This window comes from Leucoraja erinacea, chromosome 17 (genome assembly GCF_028641065.1).
Source record: "Leucoraja erinacea ecotype New England chromosome 17, Leri_hhj_1, whole genome shotgun sequence".
NCBI classification, from domain to species: domain Eukaryota; kingdom Metazoa; phylum Chordata; class Chondrichthyes; order Rajiformes; family Rajidae; genus Leucoraja; species Leucoraja erinaceus.
In genome coordinates, this window is record NC_073393.1 from 41,124,208 (window position 1) to 41,142,814 (window position 18,607).

At 44.5% G+C, this 18,607-nt stretch overlaps 1 protein-coding gene across 4 annotated transcripts in view; it reads right to left on the reverse strand.

Moving 5' to 3' along the window:
• Positions 1-18,607, reverse strand: part of zfpm1 (zinc finger protein, FOG family member 1) — a 260,492-nt gene that overhangs the window by 64,400 nt on the left and 177,485 nt on the right. For all 4 annotated transcript variants that reach the window (XM_055649048.1, XM_055649046.1, XM_055649047.1 and 1 more), the window contains exon 4: positions 14,553-14,689. In XM_055649048.1, the coding sequence (XP_055505023.1) occupies positions 14,553-14,689 (137 nt within the window). The remainder of the gene's footprint in view (positions 1-14,552; positions 14,690-18,607) is intronic.

The following is an 18,607-nucleotide window of genomic DNA, read 5'->3' on the forward strand; positions in this document are numbered from 1 at the left end:
ACATCCTGCCGTGTATCTTTGGCTTCCTAATGCTTTCCAATTAAAGACATCTCAAGTTTGAGGAAGATTATGTGTAGGAAGGAACTGACAATGCTGATTTCCACCAAAGATAGGTATCTGAAGAAAGGACTCGACCCGTAACGTTACTCCAGCATTTTGTGTCTATTATGAGGATAGATTATCTCTCCTTCCAACCAGGCCCATTAGAGGCATCTAGGCTGATTACTGAGAAGAGTATTTTCAGATAATCTGCCTTTTCTAGTCAGTTCATATGTGGGATAGTCTAAAACATTAACCCTGTTTCTCGCTCCACAGATGCTGTTTGAGCTGGTAAATATTTCCTGCATTCTCTGTTTTTATTTCAGATGTCCAGTGGTTTAAATGCTTTGATTCACCCAGTTCCAGCATTATTTTTTTCTCTCTCCTCACTGGTCTTTGTTAATGACCACCTCCTTCAGACAGATGTTCTAACGATTAATGTGATTGTGGTAGCAGAGCCATTTCTCTTCTTCCCCTTTTCCCTTTCTTCCTTTCCCACTCCATTTCTCTGCACGGAAAACTCAGTTGATTTCTAACTGTTCTCATTTCTTTGACAAGGACATCGATCCTACACGTTAACAGACAATAGACAATAGGTGCAGTAGTAGGCCATTCAGCCCTTCGAGCCAGCACCGCCATTCAATGTGATCATGGCTGATCATCCGCAATCAGTACCCCGTTCCTGCCTTCTCCCCATATCCCCTGACTCTGCTATCTTTAAGAGCCCTATCTAGAATTTAGAAGATTGAGGGGGGATCTTATAGAAACTTACAAAATTCTTAAGGGGCTGGACAGGCTAGATGAAGGAAGATTGTTCCCGATGTTGGGGAAGTCCAGAACAAGGGGTCACAGTTTAAGGATAAGGGGGAAGTCTTTTAGGACCGAGATGAGAAAATCATTTTTTACACAGAGAGTGGTGAATCTCTGGAATTCATAGTCACAGAAGGTAGTTAAGGCCAGTTCATTGGCTATATTTAAGAGGGAGTTAGATGTGGACCCTTGTGGCTAAAGGGATCAGGGGATATGGAGAGAAGGCAGGTACAGGATACTGAGTTGGATGATCAGCCATGATCATATTGAATGGCGGTACAGGCTCAAAGGGCCGAATGGCCTACTCATACACCTATTTTCTATGTTTCTATCTTGCTCTCTCTTGAAAGCATCCAGAGAACATGTCTCCACCGCCCTCTGGGGCAGAGAATTCCACACTCGCCACTCTCCGTGAGAAAACGTGTTTCCTCGTCTCCGTTCTAAATGGCTTACTCCTTATTCTTAAAATAGTGTCTACCTCCATGGATGCTGCTTGATCTGTAACAATTTCAAACATTTTCTCATTTGAAAGCCTTAAAACTTCAGAATCCGCTCACTATGTACATAAATGTGCAGTACAAAACTATCTTCAATTCAAAATAATTATTGGTCTCAAATAATCTACTATATGAATTGTGCAGGAAGGAACTGCAGATGCTGGTTTAAACCGAAGATAGATACAAGCTGGAGTAACTCTGTGGGTCAGACGGCATTGCTGGAGAAAAGGAATAGGTGACGTTGCAGTCTGAAGAAAGGTCTCAACTCGAAATGTCACCTGTTCCTATTCTCCAGAGATGCTGTCTGACCCACTGGGTTACTCCAGCTCTTTGTGTCTATCTACTATATGAATTGTTTGGACAGGTGCTCCCACATTAGTTTTAGATTTAGGTTAATTATTGTCACAAATACCAAGGTACAGTGAAAAAGGTTGTTTTGCATACTATCCAATCAAATGAGATAATACTGTGCATAAATACAGTCAAGCCAAAGTCGAGTATAAAGGGTGAAGGTAAAGAGTTCTCAGCATGGTAATGCATCAGTCTTCGAGACAAAGTCCAATGTTGAACATGGGGTAGAAGTGAATCAGATGGTGCCCCAGCTTATGGAAATACCATTCAAAACTCTGATAAAGGAGGGGAAGAAGAAGCTGTTCCTGAGTTTTTTTTGATGAATGCTTTCAGATTTCTGTACCCTCCCCCCGACAAGAGTGAGAAGAAGAAGGAATGACCGGGGTGGAAAGAGTTTTTGTTGCTGGCTGCTTTTCTACGGCAGTGTGAAGTGTAGATGTAGTCAATGGTGGGAGTGTGGTCTGTCTGATGGACCGAAACCACCTACAACTCCCTGCAATTTCTTACGGTCTTGGGCAAAGCTGTTCCAGATCATTACCGTAGAGAATGCAAAGAGAATTGGGCCGAGACACACAGCTGGGGTGAATTAGGAAAAAAGAGGGAAGCACGCTGGTGCAGCTGGTAGAGGGGTTCGATCCCGACTATGGTGATGTCTGTGTGGAGTTTGCATGTTCTCCGTGACCACGTGGATGTGTTCTGGGAGCTATGGTTTCCTCCCCATTGAAAAGACTTGAGAGTTTATAGGATAATTGGCGTATATAAAAATTGTCTCAGAGGTGGAGGGAATGGATGCATAAGTGGGACAACATAAAACCAGTAGGGACAGCTGATCAATGGTCAGCTTGGATTCTGCGGGCTGTAAGATCCGTTTCCATGTTGTGTCTCGAGACTAAAAAATGAAACTAAATTTACTTTGGTCAATTGTGCTTTCCTTGGGAGCACGTGGCGCGTATTTTAAACAGTAAAGGGCCTGTCCCACTTGCCGATTTTTTCGGCGAGTGCCGGCGTCATTGACTGACGTATCAGGGTCTCCGAAAGAATTTGAACATTTCAAAATCCAACGACGACAAAAAAAATGTTGCGACACTTGAGGAGACGCCGCGCGCCAATACGTCGTCACGCCGCGACGTTTTCGGTGACGTGATACATCAGCCAATGATGCCGACGGTCGCCGAAAAAAACGCCAAGTGGGACAGGCCTTTTAGAGGCAAACATGCTTCATCTGATGAGCAAACAAAAGCTAGAATGTGATTGATGCCAGAGTCTATAAACATTGGCCCAGGATCTGTGGTCGGTGTGAGGTGTATAAATTACCTGCCGACCCGCCAAACATGGTGTCCTGCACAGGGGGGAATTTGCTGACAGAAGCCAGCCTGGTTCCCAGTAGGATGGGCTTCCTGTGATGCTAACGACGTCGAGATGATGGAGTAGGTATCACAACCCCTGCCCTTAAATCAGCTGAAAGTGGCAGCTAACTAAAAATATAAAACTGCAGGTGCTGAAAATCCAAAATAACACAGAAAATGTCATTAAAACTCAGCTGATCAGGTGGCATTCTGGACAGTAAAATAATTAACCTTTCAGATTGAAGAACCTTCCTTGGGTGCGATTTTGCAATATTTTCCGTTTTTAAGCAAATAAGTTTCTAACTAGTTTAGTTTAGTTTAGAGATACAGCGTGAAAACGACCCTTTGGCCCACTGAGTCAGCACCTCCCAGTAATCCACACACACACTAGCACTATCCTACACACACTAGGAGCGATTTACAATTTTTTACCCAAGCCTATTGTCTGACAAACTGTACATCTTTGGAGTGTGGGAGGAAACCCAAGCACCCGGGGAAAACCCACACGGCCACGTGGAAAACATACAAACACCATACAGACAGCACCCCCATTCTCTTAAATTTGCATACCCCTGTTCAACTTCATGAGGAGTCCAATATCAAAGTGCACACAATAGTCTGAAATCTTAAGAGAATAGGATCCAGTTCGACCGGGGATGTGAGCTAAAGAATGACAGGTAGAATTTAATTTGGTTAAGTAAAAAGTGTTGAATTTTGGTAAGTTTACCCAGGTCCGAACATGCATAGTAAATGGTAGGAGTCTGAAGAATGCTGTAGAACAGAGAGACCTCGGAATACAGGTGCCAAGTCACCAGGAAGTGGAGGTAGAAGTAGACTGGGTGGTGAAGAAAGCTTTTGACACCCTTACCATCATTAGTCAGAGCATTGAGTACAGGAGTTAAGATGACATGTTACAACTGTAAATGTTATTGGATACCAGAGTTTAAATATTGTTTGCAGTCCTGGTCGCCCAACATTAGGAAAGCTAGAAAGCTTTAGCTAGAAAGATTGCGGAATAGATGCACCAGATGTTACCAGGGCTGGAGGACTTGAGATTTAGTTTTAGTTTTAGAGGTACAGCGTGGGAACAGGCCCTTTGCCCTACTGAGTCAACGCTGACAAGCAATCAACCACACACTAGTTCTATTCTGCACACTAGGGACAATTTACAGAAGTCAATTAACCTGCAAACCTGCACATCTTTGGAATGTGGACGGACACCGCGGTGAGCACCCGGAGAAAACCCACGCGGTGACAGAGCGAACATACAAACTCCCATAGTCAAGATCGAACACGGGTCTTTGGTGCTGTAAGGCAGCAGCTCTACTGCTGTGCCACTGTGCTGCCGAGGCAAGATAAGCTGGAACCTTTTTTCCTTGGAGCATAGAATACTGAAGGGTAAAACAGTATGTAAAATCCTGAGGGGCATCGAGAAGTTGGATGTCTATGGTCTTTTACCCAGGGCAGTGGAGTCGGAAACTAGAGGATATAGATTTAAGGTGAGGAGGGGAAGGTAACTTTTTCCTTACCGAGGATGCTGGGTACAATGAGCTCCCAATGGAAGAGGTAGATATGGTACAATTGCAACTTTGAAAATACATTTGGACAGGTACATAAATTGGAAAGTTTTAGAAGGGTATGAAAATTAATATATTGGCAAAGGGCCAGTTGCAAAATTTGGTGGAGTTGGGGAAAAAAACCTGGGGAAGATGAATCGGCTGATCAAAAGGGTTAGGGGAGTAATTGAAAAGACGAATGGAGAAAGAGTTGAAAGAAAGAACTCAACAGGCTTGGATATTATTCTTTGGAGCACAGGAGGATGAGGGGTGATCTTATAGTGGTGGGTAAGATCATGAGTGGAATAGAGTGTATTTTACCCAGAGTAAGGGGTTAAACAACCAGAGGACAAGAGGGCAAGATTTAATTGGAATCCGAGGGACAGCTTTTTTTTACACAGAGGTTGATAGGTATATGGAACGAGCTGCTGGAGAAGATAGTTGAGGCGACACTATAACAATATTTTAAATATGTTTGGACAGGTACATGGATAGGGAAGTTTTAGAGGGATATGGGCCAAATATAGGCGTGCTGGACTGGGGTAGATGGGGAAAGGCATGGGCAAGTTAGGTCGAAACTTTAGTTACCATAATCACGTGCCTTCTTAATCTTCTCATTTCACGGAAACAGACCGAGCTTGACAAGTCTCTCTTCATAATTGAACTACTCCAATATCCTGGTAAATCTCCCCTGCATCTTTCCCAGCACTTAGTCAGAATTAGAGATAGCATGAGATCCGGGTGGCGCCAGCAATGGCTGCCTCGCCAACAGTCTGTCTGTCCTTTCCTTCTTTGTGTTTTAATTGTATGTTAAATATATGTTTGTGGTGTTCATTAGCTTGTTATATGTGGGGGGTGGGGTTTGGGGGAAACTTAAAAAAATCTCACTTCGACGGTGATGCGACTTTTTCCCTATCGTATCTTTGTCCGCACTGCGTTCTAACATCGAGGAGTTGGCGGCCTTTGCTGGAGACCGATTTTTGAGAACTTCACCCGTGGGTACTTGCGGACTTAACATCACGGAGCCCGCGGTCTCTGGTGAGAAACCGACATCAGGAACTCCAAGCCGCAGGAGTTTCGATCAGCCCGGCGCGGGGGTTTCGACCGCCGGCTGTGGGAGCTTCGATTGCCCCGACGGATGGTTCGACTACCCCGACCGCGGGAGAATAAAATGGAAGAAGATTGGACTTTTTAGCCATCCATCACAGTGAGGAATGTGGGGAATCTGCTGTGGTGGTTGTTTATGTTAATTTTTATATAGTTGTGTGTCTTGTTCCTTTTCCATATGTATGGCTGTATGGTAATTTGCATATCACCATACCTTAATTGGTACATGCGACAATAAAAGACCTTTGAAACCTAATTGCACATTAAGAGGGAAAACTAACGAGACAAATAAGAAAAGCGAGATTTTGCTTCCAGTTTTTAAAATTTTGGTTAACATGAAGTGGAATCAAATGAATTTATAAAATGCAGTTGTAACTGGTGCTGAGTGAGTAAAGGGCCTGTCCCACTTACGTGTCCTTGGCACACAAATTACGCGACCTCATCGTCGCGTTGACGTGCACGTGCAATGTATGGCCGTGCGGGACCGGTCTAACTGAGAAGCGCGGACGGCTATGTAGTTGTGCGCGACATCGTGCGGGGCTTCGAAAGTTTTGTGGCGAACGAAATCGTCGCGTACCAACGGCCTGTCGCGTAACTGACAGCCAATGTGGGACAGGCCCAAGACGCTGGCGCAACGCAACGTCTCACCTCCAACAGCAGCAGAAGCAGGCAAACGATCGCCGAGCTCGGCCTGGGGTTCACGGCCGTTGCGGTCCGGATCCGCCCCCACTTCTACTCCCAGAACGGGGCCAAGAAAATTGAAGATGGACACAAAATGCAGGAGTAACTCAGCGGGACCGGCAGCATCTCTGGAGAGAAGCAATGGGTGACGTTTTGGGTCAAGACCCTTCTTTCAGACTGAAGAAGGGTCTCGACCCGAAACAACACCCATTCCTTCTCTCCAGAGATGCCGCCGGTCCCGCTGAGTTGCTCCAGCATTTTGTGTCCATCTCCAAATGACATCACGCGCTCCAGACGTCTGTGCGAATGCATGAAATCGCGCGCGACCTTCACGGGACCGTCGCGCCTCAACGCGACCATGAAGTCGCGTAATTAGCGTGCCAAGGACACGTAAGTGGGACAGGGGCTTTAATAGTTTATTTAAAGAGGGAAAAAAGGGATCTCAGGTTCTTCATTACTAATTACAAACATGACAACCACAATAAATTAGATCTTTGTCAAACAGCACAGGAGCAAACAAACATAATCTTGTCGATCGTAATCACATTAGCAAAAGTTAAAAGACGGAAATTAATAAAACTTTCTCCAAGAAAATATTGTCTTACTTTGGAACCAATCGAAAAGAGTTTGTGAATCTCTATAATTAGCGTTGAATTTATAATAATGAAACTAACATGGGGAATAAATTCCAGAAACAGAAAAACGATCACAAATAATTGAATCGTGCACTGAGGATAGTATACTCATGTTTGTGTGTAGAATGCATCTGGTTAGTAAAATGGTGGAGTGAATCAGAGAATTGAACATGGAAGAAACAAGTGATGGATTGGGTCAATATAGGAGTTTGGTTTATTGTCATGTGTAGAGTCATAGTGATACAGTGTGGAAACAGGCCCTTTGGCCCAACTTGCCCACACCGGCCAACAAGTCCCAGCTACACTAGTCCCACCTGCCTGCGCTTGGTCCATATCCCTCCAAACCTGTCCTATCCATGTACCGGTCTAACTGTTTCTTAAATGTTGGGATAGTCCCAGCCTCAACTACCTCATCTGGCAGCTTGTTCCGTACACCCACCACCCTTTGTGTGAAAAAGTTGCCATTTAGATTCCTATTAAATCGTTTCCCCTTCACCTTGATTCCTATTTAATCGTTTCCCCTTAACACACATACCCAGTAAAAAAAATAAAAACTACATACAAATGAGACAAAAAAAAACACACTAGCACTATCACCCTGCACACTAGCACCCCGCACACTAGCACTATCACCCCGCACACTAGCACTATCACCCTGCACACTAGCACTATCACCCCGCACACTAGCACTATCACCCTGCACACTAGCACTATCACCCCGCACACTAGCACTATCACCCCGCACACTAGCACTATCACCCCGCACACTAGCACCCCGCACACTAGCACTATCACCCTGCACACTAGCACTATCACCCCGCACACTATCACCCTGCACACTAGCACTATCACCCCGCACACTAGCACACTAGCACTATCACCCTGCACACTAGCACTATCACCCTGCACACTAGCACTATCACCCTGCACACTAGCACTATCACCCTGCACACTAGCACTATCACCCTGCACACTAGCACTATCACCCCGCACACTAGCACACTAGCACTATCACCCCGCACACTAGCACTATCACCCCGCACACTAGCACTATCACCCCGCACACTCGCACTACCACCCCGCACACTAGCACCCCGCACACTAGCACTATCACCCCGCACACTAGCACTCTACCCACTAACACTATCACCCCGCACACTAGCACTATCACCCTGCACACTAGCACTATCACCCTGCCCACTAGCACTATCACCCTGCACACTAGCACTATCACCCTGCACACTAGCACTATCACCCCGCACACTAGCACTATCACCCTGCACACTAGCACTATCACCCTGCACCACTAGCCATATCACCCTGCACACTAGCAATATCACCCTGCACACTAGCCCTAACACCCTGCCCACTAGCAATAACACCCTGCACACTAGCAATATCACCCCTGCACACTAGCACTATCACCCTGCACACTAGCACTATCACCCTGCACACTAGCACTATCACCCTGCACACTAGCTCTATCACCCTGCACACTAGCACTATCACCCTGCACACTAGCACTATCACCCTGCACACTAGCACTATCACCCTGCACACTAGCACTATCACCCTGCACACTAGCACTATCACCCTGCACACTAGCACTATCACCCTAGCACTATCACCCTGCACACTAGCACTATCACCCTGCACACTAGCACTATCACCCTGCACACTAGCACTATCACCACCCTGCACACTAGCACTGCACACTAGCACTATCACCCTGCACACTAGCACTATCACCCTGCACACTAGCACTATCACCCTGCACACTAGCACTATCACCCTGCACACTAGCACTATCACCCTGCACACTAGCACTATCACCCTGCACACTAGCACTATCACCCCGCACACTAGCACTATCACCCTGCACACTAGCTCTATCACCCCGCACACTAGTACTATCACCCCGCACACTAGCACCCCGCACACACTAGCACTATCACCCTGCACACTAGCACCCCGCACACTAGCACTATCACCCCGCACACTAGCACTATCACCCCGCACACTAGCACTATCACCCCACACACTAGCACCCTGCACACTAGCACTATCACCCCGCACACTAGCACTATCACCCTGCACACTAGCACCCTGCACACTAGCACTATCACCCCGCACACTAGCACTATCACCACCCCGCACACTAGCACTATCACCCCGCACACTAGCACTATCCTAAACACTAGGGACAATTTACAGAGACCAATTTACCAACAAACCTACACGTCTATGGAATGTGGGAGTAAACTGGAGCACCCGGTGAAAACCCACGGGGTCACAGGGAGTTCGTACAAACTGCATACAGACAGCATCTGTATTCAGGATCAACCCTAGCTCTTTGGCGCAGTAAAAGGCAGCAACTCTAACACTGTGCCGCCCTTAGTTTAAAAACTGTGGCAATTGTGAAGCAGGAAGCTACTGTCTAGTGATTTTGATGTACATTGTGGATAAAAATGTGGAAAACTTCCCCATGAGAAATAGAATGAAACTGCTAAAACATTGAATAAAGTAGCAATGTACTGATTACACGTTTTACATAGTCATAAAAGCAATCCCACTCTCAATAGATGACAAGAGGATGTTTTTTGTCAATCCAATGTACTGGTTTACGTTGAAGTTGGGACTAAGGAACATTGCATTTAAGGTAGTGGATATGACTCCCTTAGATTTCAGTAATGTATTTGAACCAGTACTCTGGAAAAGCTGGTGACAATAATAATGAAACTTAGAAAGTTTTTTGGATTTGGATTTGGTTTGAAAATTGAACCGAGAGGTTACTGGTATCACATTTTTGAGCCTTTGTTTAATAGTTTCATACCATTCTAATAATAATAGCCAAGGCTTCAGAATATTGATCCGATGTTACCACACCTTGTAACACCCACTATTATATTGTTAATGAGGCAAGGAGACTGCAAAAGCTGAGCAGCATAAGCTGCAGGAAGACCTCAACTGGGCAAGGGAAAATGGCAAATGAAAATCATACAGAAAGAGTTAAAGTGCTTCAAATTGGAGGAAATATCCAGGAAGGGTTTATTAGTTAGAGAGAAGCATCCGTGACTGAGAATAGCTCCTGTACTCATGAAGTGCAACGGCATCCACAGTCATTATGGTAAACATTCATTCCCTCTGCTGCCAGCAATCTGTTCGACTCATAAAATGCACATCAGTTACTTGGCAAGGTTCAAGGAGATTTGCAGGGCATGTTCTTTAATACAGCGGGTGGTGAGCGCCTGGAATGTGCAGCCAGGGGTGGTGGATGGAGCAGACACGTTGGTGGCATTTAAAAGACTCTTGGATAGGTATGTGGATGCGCAGGGAATGGAGGGATGTGGTTTTTGTGGAGGTAGCTAAGCAAAACAAAATCATGAGGGGCATGGATTAACTGAACAATCTTTTTCCCAAGGTAGAGGATTCTAAAACTAGAAGGCACAGCCTTGAGGTGACAGGGGAGTCATCAAAGAGGATCCTTAGAGGCAACATTTTCACTCAGAGGATGAACCATATCTGGAACAAGCTGTCAGAGGAAGCTATAGAAGTGAATACAATTCTGACTTTCAACGATATTTGGACAGGTATGTGGATAGGAAAAGCTTGGAGGGATGTATAGCTTTGAAGAAAGACTGGATAGACTCGGCTTGTACTCGCTGGAATTTAGAAGATTGAGGGGGATCTTATAGAAACTTACAAAATTCTTAAGGGGTTGGACAGGCTAGATGCAAGAAGATTGTTCCCGATGTTGGGGAAGTCCAGAACAAGGGGTCACAGCTTAAGGATGAGGGGGAAATCTTTTAGGACCGAGATGAGAACATTTTTTTTCGCACAGAGAGTGGTGAATCTGTGGAATTCTCTGCCACAGAAAGTAGTTGAGGCCAGTTCATTGGCTATATTTAAGAGGGAGTTAGATGTGGCCCTTGTGGCTAAAGGGATCAGGGGGTATAGAGAGAAGGCAGGTACGGGATACTGAGTTGGATGATCAGCCATGATCATATTGAATGGCGGTGCAGGCTCGATGGGCCGAATGGCCTACTCCTGCACCTATTTTCTATGTTTCTATATGGGTTAAATGCAGGCAAATGGGATGCCTAGAAAAACAACGATTTCATCCTGGACAATTTGAGCTGGATGGCCTGTGTCCACTTTCGATAGATCTCACAAGGTCATCAGGTTATAAGTGATAGGAGTAGAATTAAGCTATTTGGCATATCAAGTCTACTCTGCCATTCAATCATGGCTGATCAATCTCTTCCTCCTAACCCCATTCCCCAGCCTTCTCCCCATAACCTCTGACATATGTACTAATCAAGAATCTATCTACCTCTGCCTTAAAAATATCCACTGACGGCCTCCACAGCCTTCTGTGGCAAAGAATTCCACAGATTCACCACCCTCTGAATAAATAAATTTCACCTCGTCTCCTTCCTAAAAGAACATCCATTAATTCTGAGGCTATAACATCTAGTCCTAGACTCTCCCACTAGTGGAAACATCCTCTCCACATCCACTCCATCCAAGCCTTTCACTATTCTGTATGTTTCAATGAGATCCCCACCCCCCTCATTCTTCTAAACTCCAGCGAGTACAGGCCCAGTGCCGTCAAACGCTCATCATAGGTTAACCTACTCATTCCTGGGATCATTCTTGTAAACATCTATGACTTTCTAAGGAAAGCAAACAAAATGGATTCTGGTCTTTTTCCGATCTTGGAAACCCTTTGATCCCGTGCGCTGGGAGTCTAAAATGACAAAATCAATGCTCAAGAGCAAACACCAAATATACTACAGATTTTGGAAATCAGATCTAAAAACAGAAAATACAAGAAACACAGCAGATCAGGCAACATCTGTGGAAAGGAAATCTGAGTTCTGATGGAATCTGTAATAATTGTTATGTTATTCACTACTTTTGTCAATTTAACTCAGAATGCATTCACATTATTTTTTTTGTGCATGGAGACTTTTCTGTCCCCAAATAGTCACATGGCTGCAGACGTAGACATATTACATATGCATGGATTTATAAAGCCATCCAATCAATCAATCAAGATTCCGTTTTTAAGTGGGATTCAAGAATTTATGTAAGTGGTGAGCACAATCATTGCAGATTCACCAGCAACACAAAATAAAACAACACTGTAGAGTATAATTGCCAGTACAGGCAAAGCTCGTCTTGTCCGAACTTCTACAAGTATTTACACATAGATATTCACTTGAGTACTTCTAGCATTCACCCTTACTGAGTGCATGCATGCAATGTTTCTCAACCAATGCAAAGTACAAAAATCTGCACCTTCCATCAGAAGATACAATGCACTGACAATTATTTGTCTAAACAATTCTACAATCTTTCATTGATTACAAAATCAAGGTTTTGTGCAAAACATTTCCATTCCTATTACTATCACATTAGACTTTTGAGATTGTAGTGTTATTATTCCATACCAAAATAATGAAACGTGGTCACTTGCATAGAAAGATAAATAGGTTGCATTTATATTTGATTATTATTTATATGAAGAACAAATCCGTCCATGCCTATGTAAACAAAGTTTAGACGGACAGTTAAGAAACAAAACAAATCAATGCACTTTGCCCACCTGAAGAATATAAGTCAAGAGTGTTTAATTGTCATAGTTATATAGAAATGTGGAAAATGGGTGCAGGAGGAGGCCATTTGACCCTACGAGCCAGCACCGGCATTCGTTGTGATCATCCACAACCAGTAACCCATGCCTGCCTTCTCCGCATATCCTTTGATTCCGCCCTTGGTTACTGACAAAAAAACAATGATATTCTAACTCACTGCAGCTTTAACAGGCCCATAAATGCAATAACACACAGATAATACATAGTAATAAAAAATACAATAAATAATAACCATAATACTTGGCAACCATAATGGTGGAAAGGAAAATGAAGTCTGCCGTGCAACCAGAGATAGACACAATGTGCTGGAGTAACTCAGCGGGACAGGCAGCGACTCTGGGGAAAAGGAATGGGTGATGTTTCAGGTCGAGACCCTTCTTCAGACAGAGCAACCAGATATACAATCCATGGACGATCATAGTTGCTGAGGTTAGTGGTGTGTAGTGTTTAAGTGCCTGATGGTGGCTGGAAAGAAGCTGAAGAATCTGTCAAAGGGAACGCTAAAAAAATCAGGGACGGCAACGATTGCTGACTGGCACAATCGTTGAGCTAGCTTCTTGAAGCTACATGATGCTTTATAGCTGGGCCTCAGAAAACAGCCCTCTCCCAATGATCAACAATTGGGTGCCAAATTGTGAGCAATTATCTGTTGTGCAGCAGACGCTTGGAACTAAGCTGAAAGCCATGCAGTTAACTCAACACATGTTACAACCACAACGTAATCCATCTTAAGTACAATGGAAATCTTAGCATTTTGAGCCCATTCCTCATATGAATTAGGAAATCATTCCTAATGATTTAAATTGGGTAAAACATCAACACTAGGCTCACCATGGCATATAAACATATCCATCAATTGGTTTGTGAATCAAACTAGCAAATCTGTTTATACTTAGAATAATTATTACTAATTATGTAATGGAGCCATTTTTGCGTGTTGACATCAGCTGATGAGTAACTCCACCTGTTTAATTTAGAGCTGAGCTGAGACTGCTGAGTAAAACATCGCGGAGCTGCGGGTCTGTGGAGCGGCCAGCTGCGGGCGGCGGTGCTGAACTTTATATCAGGAGCCTGGGATCTCTCACCAGCGGTGGAGCTCAATCTGGCGCGGCCTTGTTAAGGGAAGCGGCCGTTCCAGGGTTCCCATGCCGCTGAGAGGATTCTCCCGACGCTGGAGCACCATCACCCGGCGAGAACAACCTGGAACATCGGGCCTCGGTAAAGGCGACTGCGAAGGCCTCAATAGGCCCGACTATGGGTGGACATGGGATGGGGACTGGACATTGTGCCTTCCCTCATAATCTGAACCATTGTGGGGGGATGTTTTTTATGTTTAAATCTCTTTATTATTGTTATGTCTGTATTCTTTTTTTTATGTGCTGCATTGGCAAGAAGCATTTCACTACACCTATGGTGTATGTGACCAATAAATAACCTTTGAACCTTAGGAGATACAGCAGAAACAGGCCCTTCGGCCCACCGAGTCCGCACCGACCAGCGATCCCCGCACACAAACACTATCCTGCACACACTAGGGACAATTTACAATTATACCAAGCCGATTAACCTATAAACCTGTACGTCTTTGGAGTGTGGGAGGAAACCGCAGATCTCAGAGAAAACCCACACAGGTCACGTGGAGAACGTGCAAACTCCGTACGGCCAGCACTCATAGTCAGGATCGAACCCGGGTCTCTGGCGCTGCAACTCTACTGCTGCGCCATCGTGCCGGACGGTGTTGACACGGAGAACTCACAGAGAATAATTATTCAATATATGTCAAAGATTGAGCATTCAGAATTAATAGTTGCCAGATAAACACATCAGCTTCATTCACAAAGGAGGCATGGAATACAAAAATGCATCCTACCATTTTGTCACTTTCTTGAGTATGTTTGTTACTGCTGTTGATCGACCCATCATATGGACCCCAGGATAATCCTTTGGCCAGGCTGTGACATGCACGCACTTGCATTTCACTATCCACGTGATGCAGTTCCAGAGACTCTGATGAAATGAAATTTAAATAGAATCATTTTAATGTGTTTTATTTATTAAAATGCCTGTACTGTGCAAGATAAAATTCCACAAAAAAGTGTCCCCCTTCAAAGCAACTCAAAATTGAAAGAAAGTGGGAAGATACTTTATAGAAGTTCACTACTTCTTATCTTAAAAATAGCCTGCGACAAAACACCGTTCTGGAGCTGCCACAAGAAGAGGCATCATTTAAAATCCCCCAACGCTCACTGCCGCATTCTGATGCTAACAATGAATGGAGCTGGCTTGTAACATGTGCTACTGCCACATACTGTTCAGCAGAACCAACATCTGAGAACTGTTTGGGCCATAAAAATAGCATTTTTAGGTTTTTCTTTAAAACATTTCATGGGAATTTACAAAAAGATTTTCGGAGGTAGAAGAATGTTTCGGTTGTCTCCTGTCAGCCACGGTAAATACAAAGCAGATTTAAAAGATTGGCCAAATTTCGTTCATTATCGTCAGTATAGATTGCCACTTTTGTTTGGTTTAATAAACGAGTATATTAGCAATGGCCAATGATATGTGCATGCGTTACAGAATAATTACACCTTGGAAGAAATCTATTTAGCTCATCAAGTTCAAACCAGCTCTCCATACAGCGATCCTGTCAGTCCCATTTCTCTGTGCTACCCACAAAGCCCCTGCAAGTTTATTTCACTTATACTCATTCCATTTTCTTCCAAAATCATTAACAATCTCTACTAGCATTATTGTCACAGGGAGTGAGTACCAGATCATCGCAACTCACTGCATGAAAATGTTCTTCCTCACTACCGTTTCACCTTAACATTTAAATCAGTGTTCCATTGTCCCGTATTATCAAATCAGGAAAATACCTCTGTGTTTCCTTCCTCAGCGAAACTCATCATAATATAATCAACAATAATAACCAATAATAAACCAATACCAATGTGGACCATCACCAAGCTGGAAAGGGTACAGAGAAGATTTACGAGGATGTTGCCAGGACTAGAGGCTCTGAGCTACTGGGAGAGGTTGAGTAGGCTGGGACTCTATTCCTTGGAAACAGGCACATGGATAGGACAGGTTTGCAGGGTTACGGACCAAGCGGGGGCAGGTGGGACTAGTGTTGCTGGGACATGTTGGCCGGTGTGGGCGTTGGGCCTGTTTCCACACTGTATGACTATCAACTCCACCCCTCAATAGTTTTTGCACCAAGGACCACAAGCCCAGCCTCCCCAACCAAACTGCAGCTAAACTCCCCCATCTTAGGAATCACTTCGGTAAATCTCCTCTGGTCCCTCAATGACCTTCATGCCATTAGTAAAGTCTGATGCCCAGAATGGATGCAATACTTCAATAGTGATCTAACCAGATCATTATAAAGGTTGAGCTGAACCGTCTTGCTTTTGCATATAATCCCTCTGTTGGAAAAGTCAAACAAACGTCCCATGTGCATTGCCAATTAATATGTCCAGCCACTTTCAAATGTATATTCAAATGAGCAGGCAAGATGTTTTAATTGTTGCTTACTCCTTGGGATTGTTTCCTGAAATTCACGATGCCTCTCCAAATCCCTTCGGCCAACATGCATCACTTCACTCAGCTGCCATTCTGTGGTCTATGCCAAGATACAATCTATTATCTCTTCCCCAAAGCTTACCAAAACTTTCATACTGTGTTATCAGCAAATGTTGACATTTGAATTCTGACATTCAAGTTATTTGCATCAATATCAAGGAAAGCAATGTTCCCAACATTGATCCTCTTAACTCCGCTGCTCAACGTTCTCCAATCTGAAAAATTATTTCTCATAACTTCAGCTCCAATGAAGAGTCTTTGGCCAGAACTATTTCTCTTTCCACAGATGCCACTCGACTGCAGTTTTTATTTCAGATTTACAGCATCTGCTGTATTTTGACTCTTAATTTGCCATAACTTACTACCCTCGATTTCTCAAAGGGTACGGTAAAGGGTACCAGGTAGCATGCGCTAAAATTTAGGCGTACGGCCTCGTGGGCCCCCACTTCCACCGAGGAGCATGGAGTTGTGCATGCTGGTCCCGACATCATAGCGCTGACCAGGAGGCGTGGGGGACTTGAGGCGTTACGTCATCATGGGCACGACGGCCGGTGACGGCCGGTCCCCACTTAGGCGTACGCCGTCAAGACGCTGTGTACGGCGTCGAGATGGTGCGTACGCCCATGCGGCCTCAATGCAGCTGCGGGCCGGCAGGCTGTTGTCACGCGGAATTTATGGACAGAGTTTTACGGAGCCCCGCGCGATGTCGGGACCAGCCCCGCAACTCCAGCTCCAGCAGGAGGCGGGCCCTGCACCGTACGGAATTAGGTTGCGCTCGTCGCACAGTCGTCGTGGGACAGCGGTTACGTCATCACGCAATTGATCCAGAGAAATCAGTTTGGGCACTGGGACGGAAATGAGGATTGAAACAAAAAGGCCAACCATACCTAAGTCATCGCTGCAAGCATCTATGGAGCGAAGGAAATAGGCACGTTTCGCGAAACCCTTCTTCAGACTCTTAGCCATAAACCTATTGGCCTCCTGTTCTCATCTCCATCTTTATCAATGTCGTATACCTGAAATAAGCTGAGAAAATACTGTCTGAAGAAGGGTCTCGACCAGAAACGTCACCTATTTTCTTCGCTCCATAGATGCTGCCTCACCCGCAGAGTTTCTCCAGCATTTTTGTCTACCTTCAGAAAACGCTAGAATCTCTCAGCATGGTCCCAGGTGAAAAAGTTAACTGTTTCACTTTCCACGGGTGCTGCCTGACCTGCTGAGTGCTTTCAGAGTTTTTCAATTTTATTTCAAATTTTTAGCATCTTCAATTTAAAAATCCCGATATCTGCATGTGACTGTACACTGACAAAGGTGGTTGTCTCTTTATTATCTGCTCAGCTCAGGGCTGCTTGGGGCAGGTCATATCATTCCAGCATTGCCAGTTACAAATACATATCATGAATGACTTACTAAATATTTACATTATCTTAAGGAAGTCTTCAGTCTTTTTTTGAAGAATGGAACCTCTGTAAATACACAAGTTTACCCCTTTGTACCAATTCTGAAGAAGAGTCTCTACCCAAAACGTCACCTATTCCTTTACTCCAGAGATGCTATCTAACCCGCTGAGCTACTCCAGCTTTTTGTGCCTACTTTAATTTAGTTTAGAGCTACTGAGCAGAAACAGGCCCTTCGGCCCACCGAGTCCGCACCGACCAACAATCCCAGCACATTAACACAATCCTTCGCACGCTAGGGACAGTTTTACACTGCGGGAGGAAAGCGGAGCACCAGGGGAAAGCCCACGCAGGTCACGGGGAGAACGTACAAACTCCGTACAGACAAGCACCCGTAGTCAGGATCGAACCCTGATCTCTGACTCTAAGGCAGTAGCTCCACTGCTACACCTCTGTGTCGCCAATTCTTCCAGTTTCTAGGATAGCTACATTAAGTTAATCCTCAAGACTGTAGTTTTGTTTGCTTAACAGGACTGCAGTCACACAGCCAGTTAGCCTGTTTTAATTGTCAATTTGAGACACATGGATCTAGAGAGGCAGTAATTACATTTCAGAGATCAATTGGAGGCATGATTGGGAGGAAAGAAATTTGCATAATTAACATTTGAAATTTCGACCCAAATAAACATATGAAAATCATAGACTTTACATACAAGGCCTGACTCTAAGGTGGAGAAAACTTTAAACTCAGCCACCTGATAAAGGAAATAACTCTTCCAGTTGTATCTGCTATACATTTCTAGATGGTATTTTTGCAAAATTTACCTCCCATTTCCCTTTATAAATATAACCACTCCCTGTACAGCATTACATTTAATCCAAATGTGGAGTTCTTCCCAGTTTAAACATTATCTGATCCACAGCCAATTTTGCAATGATGAAAACA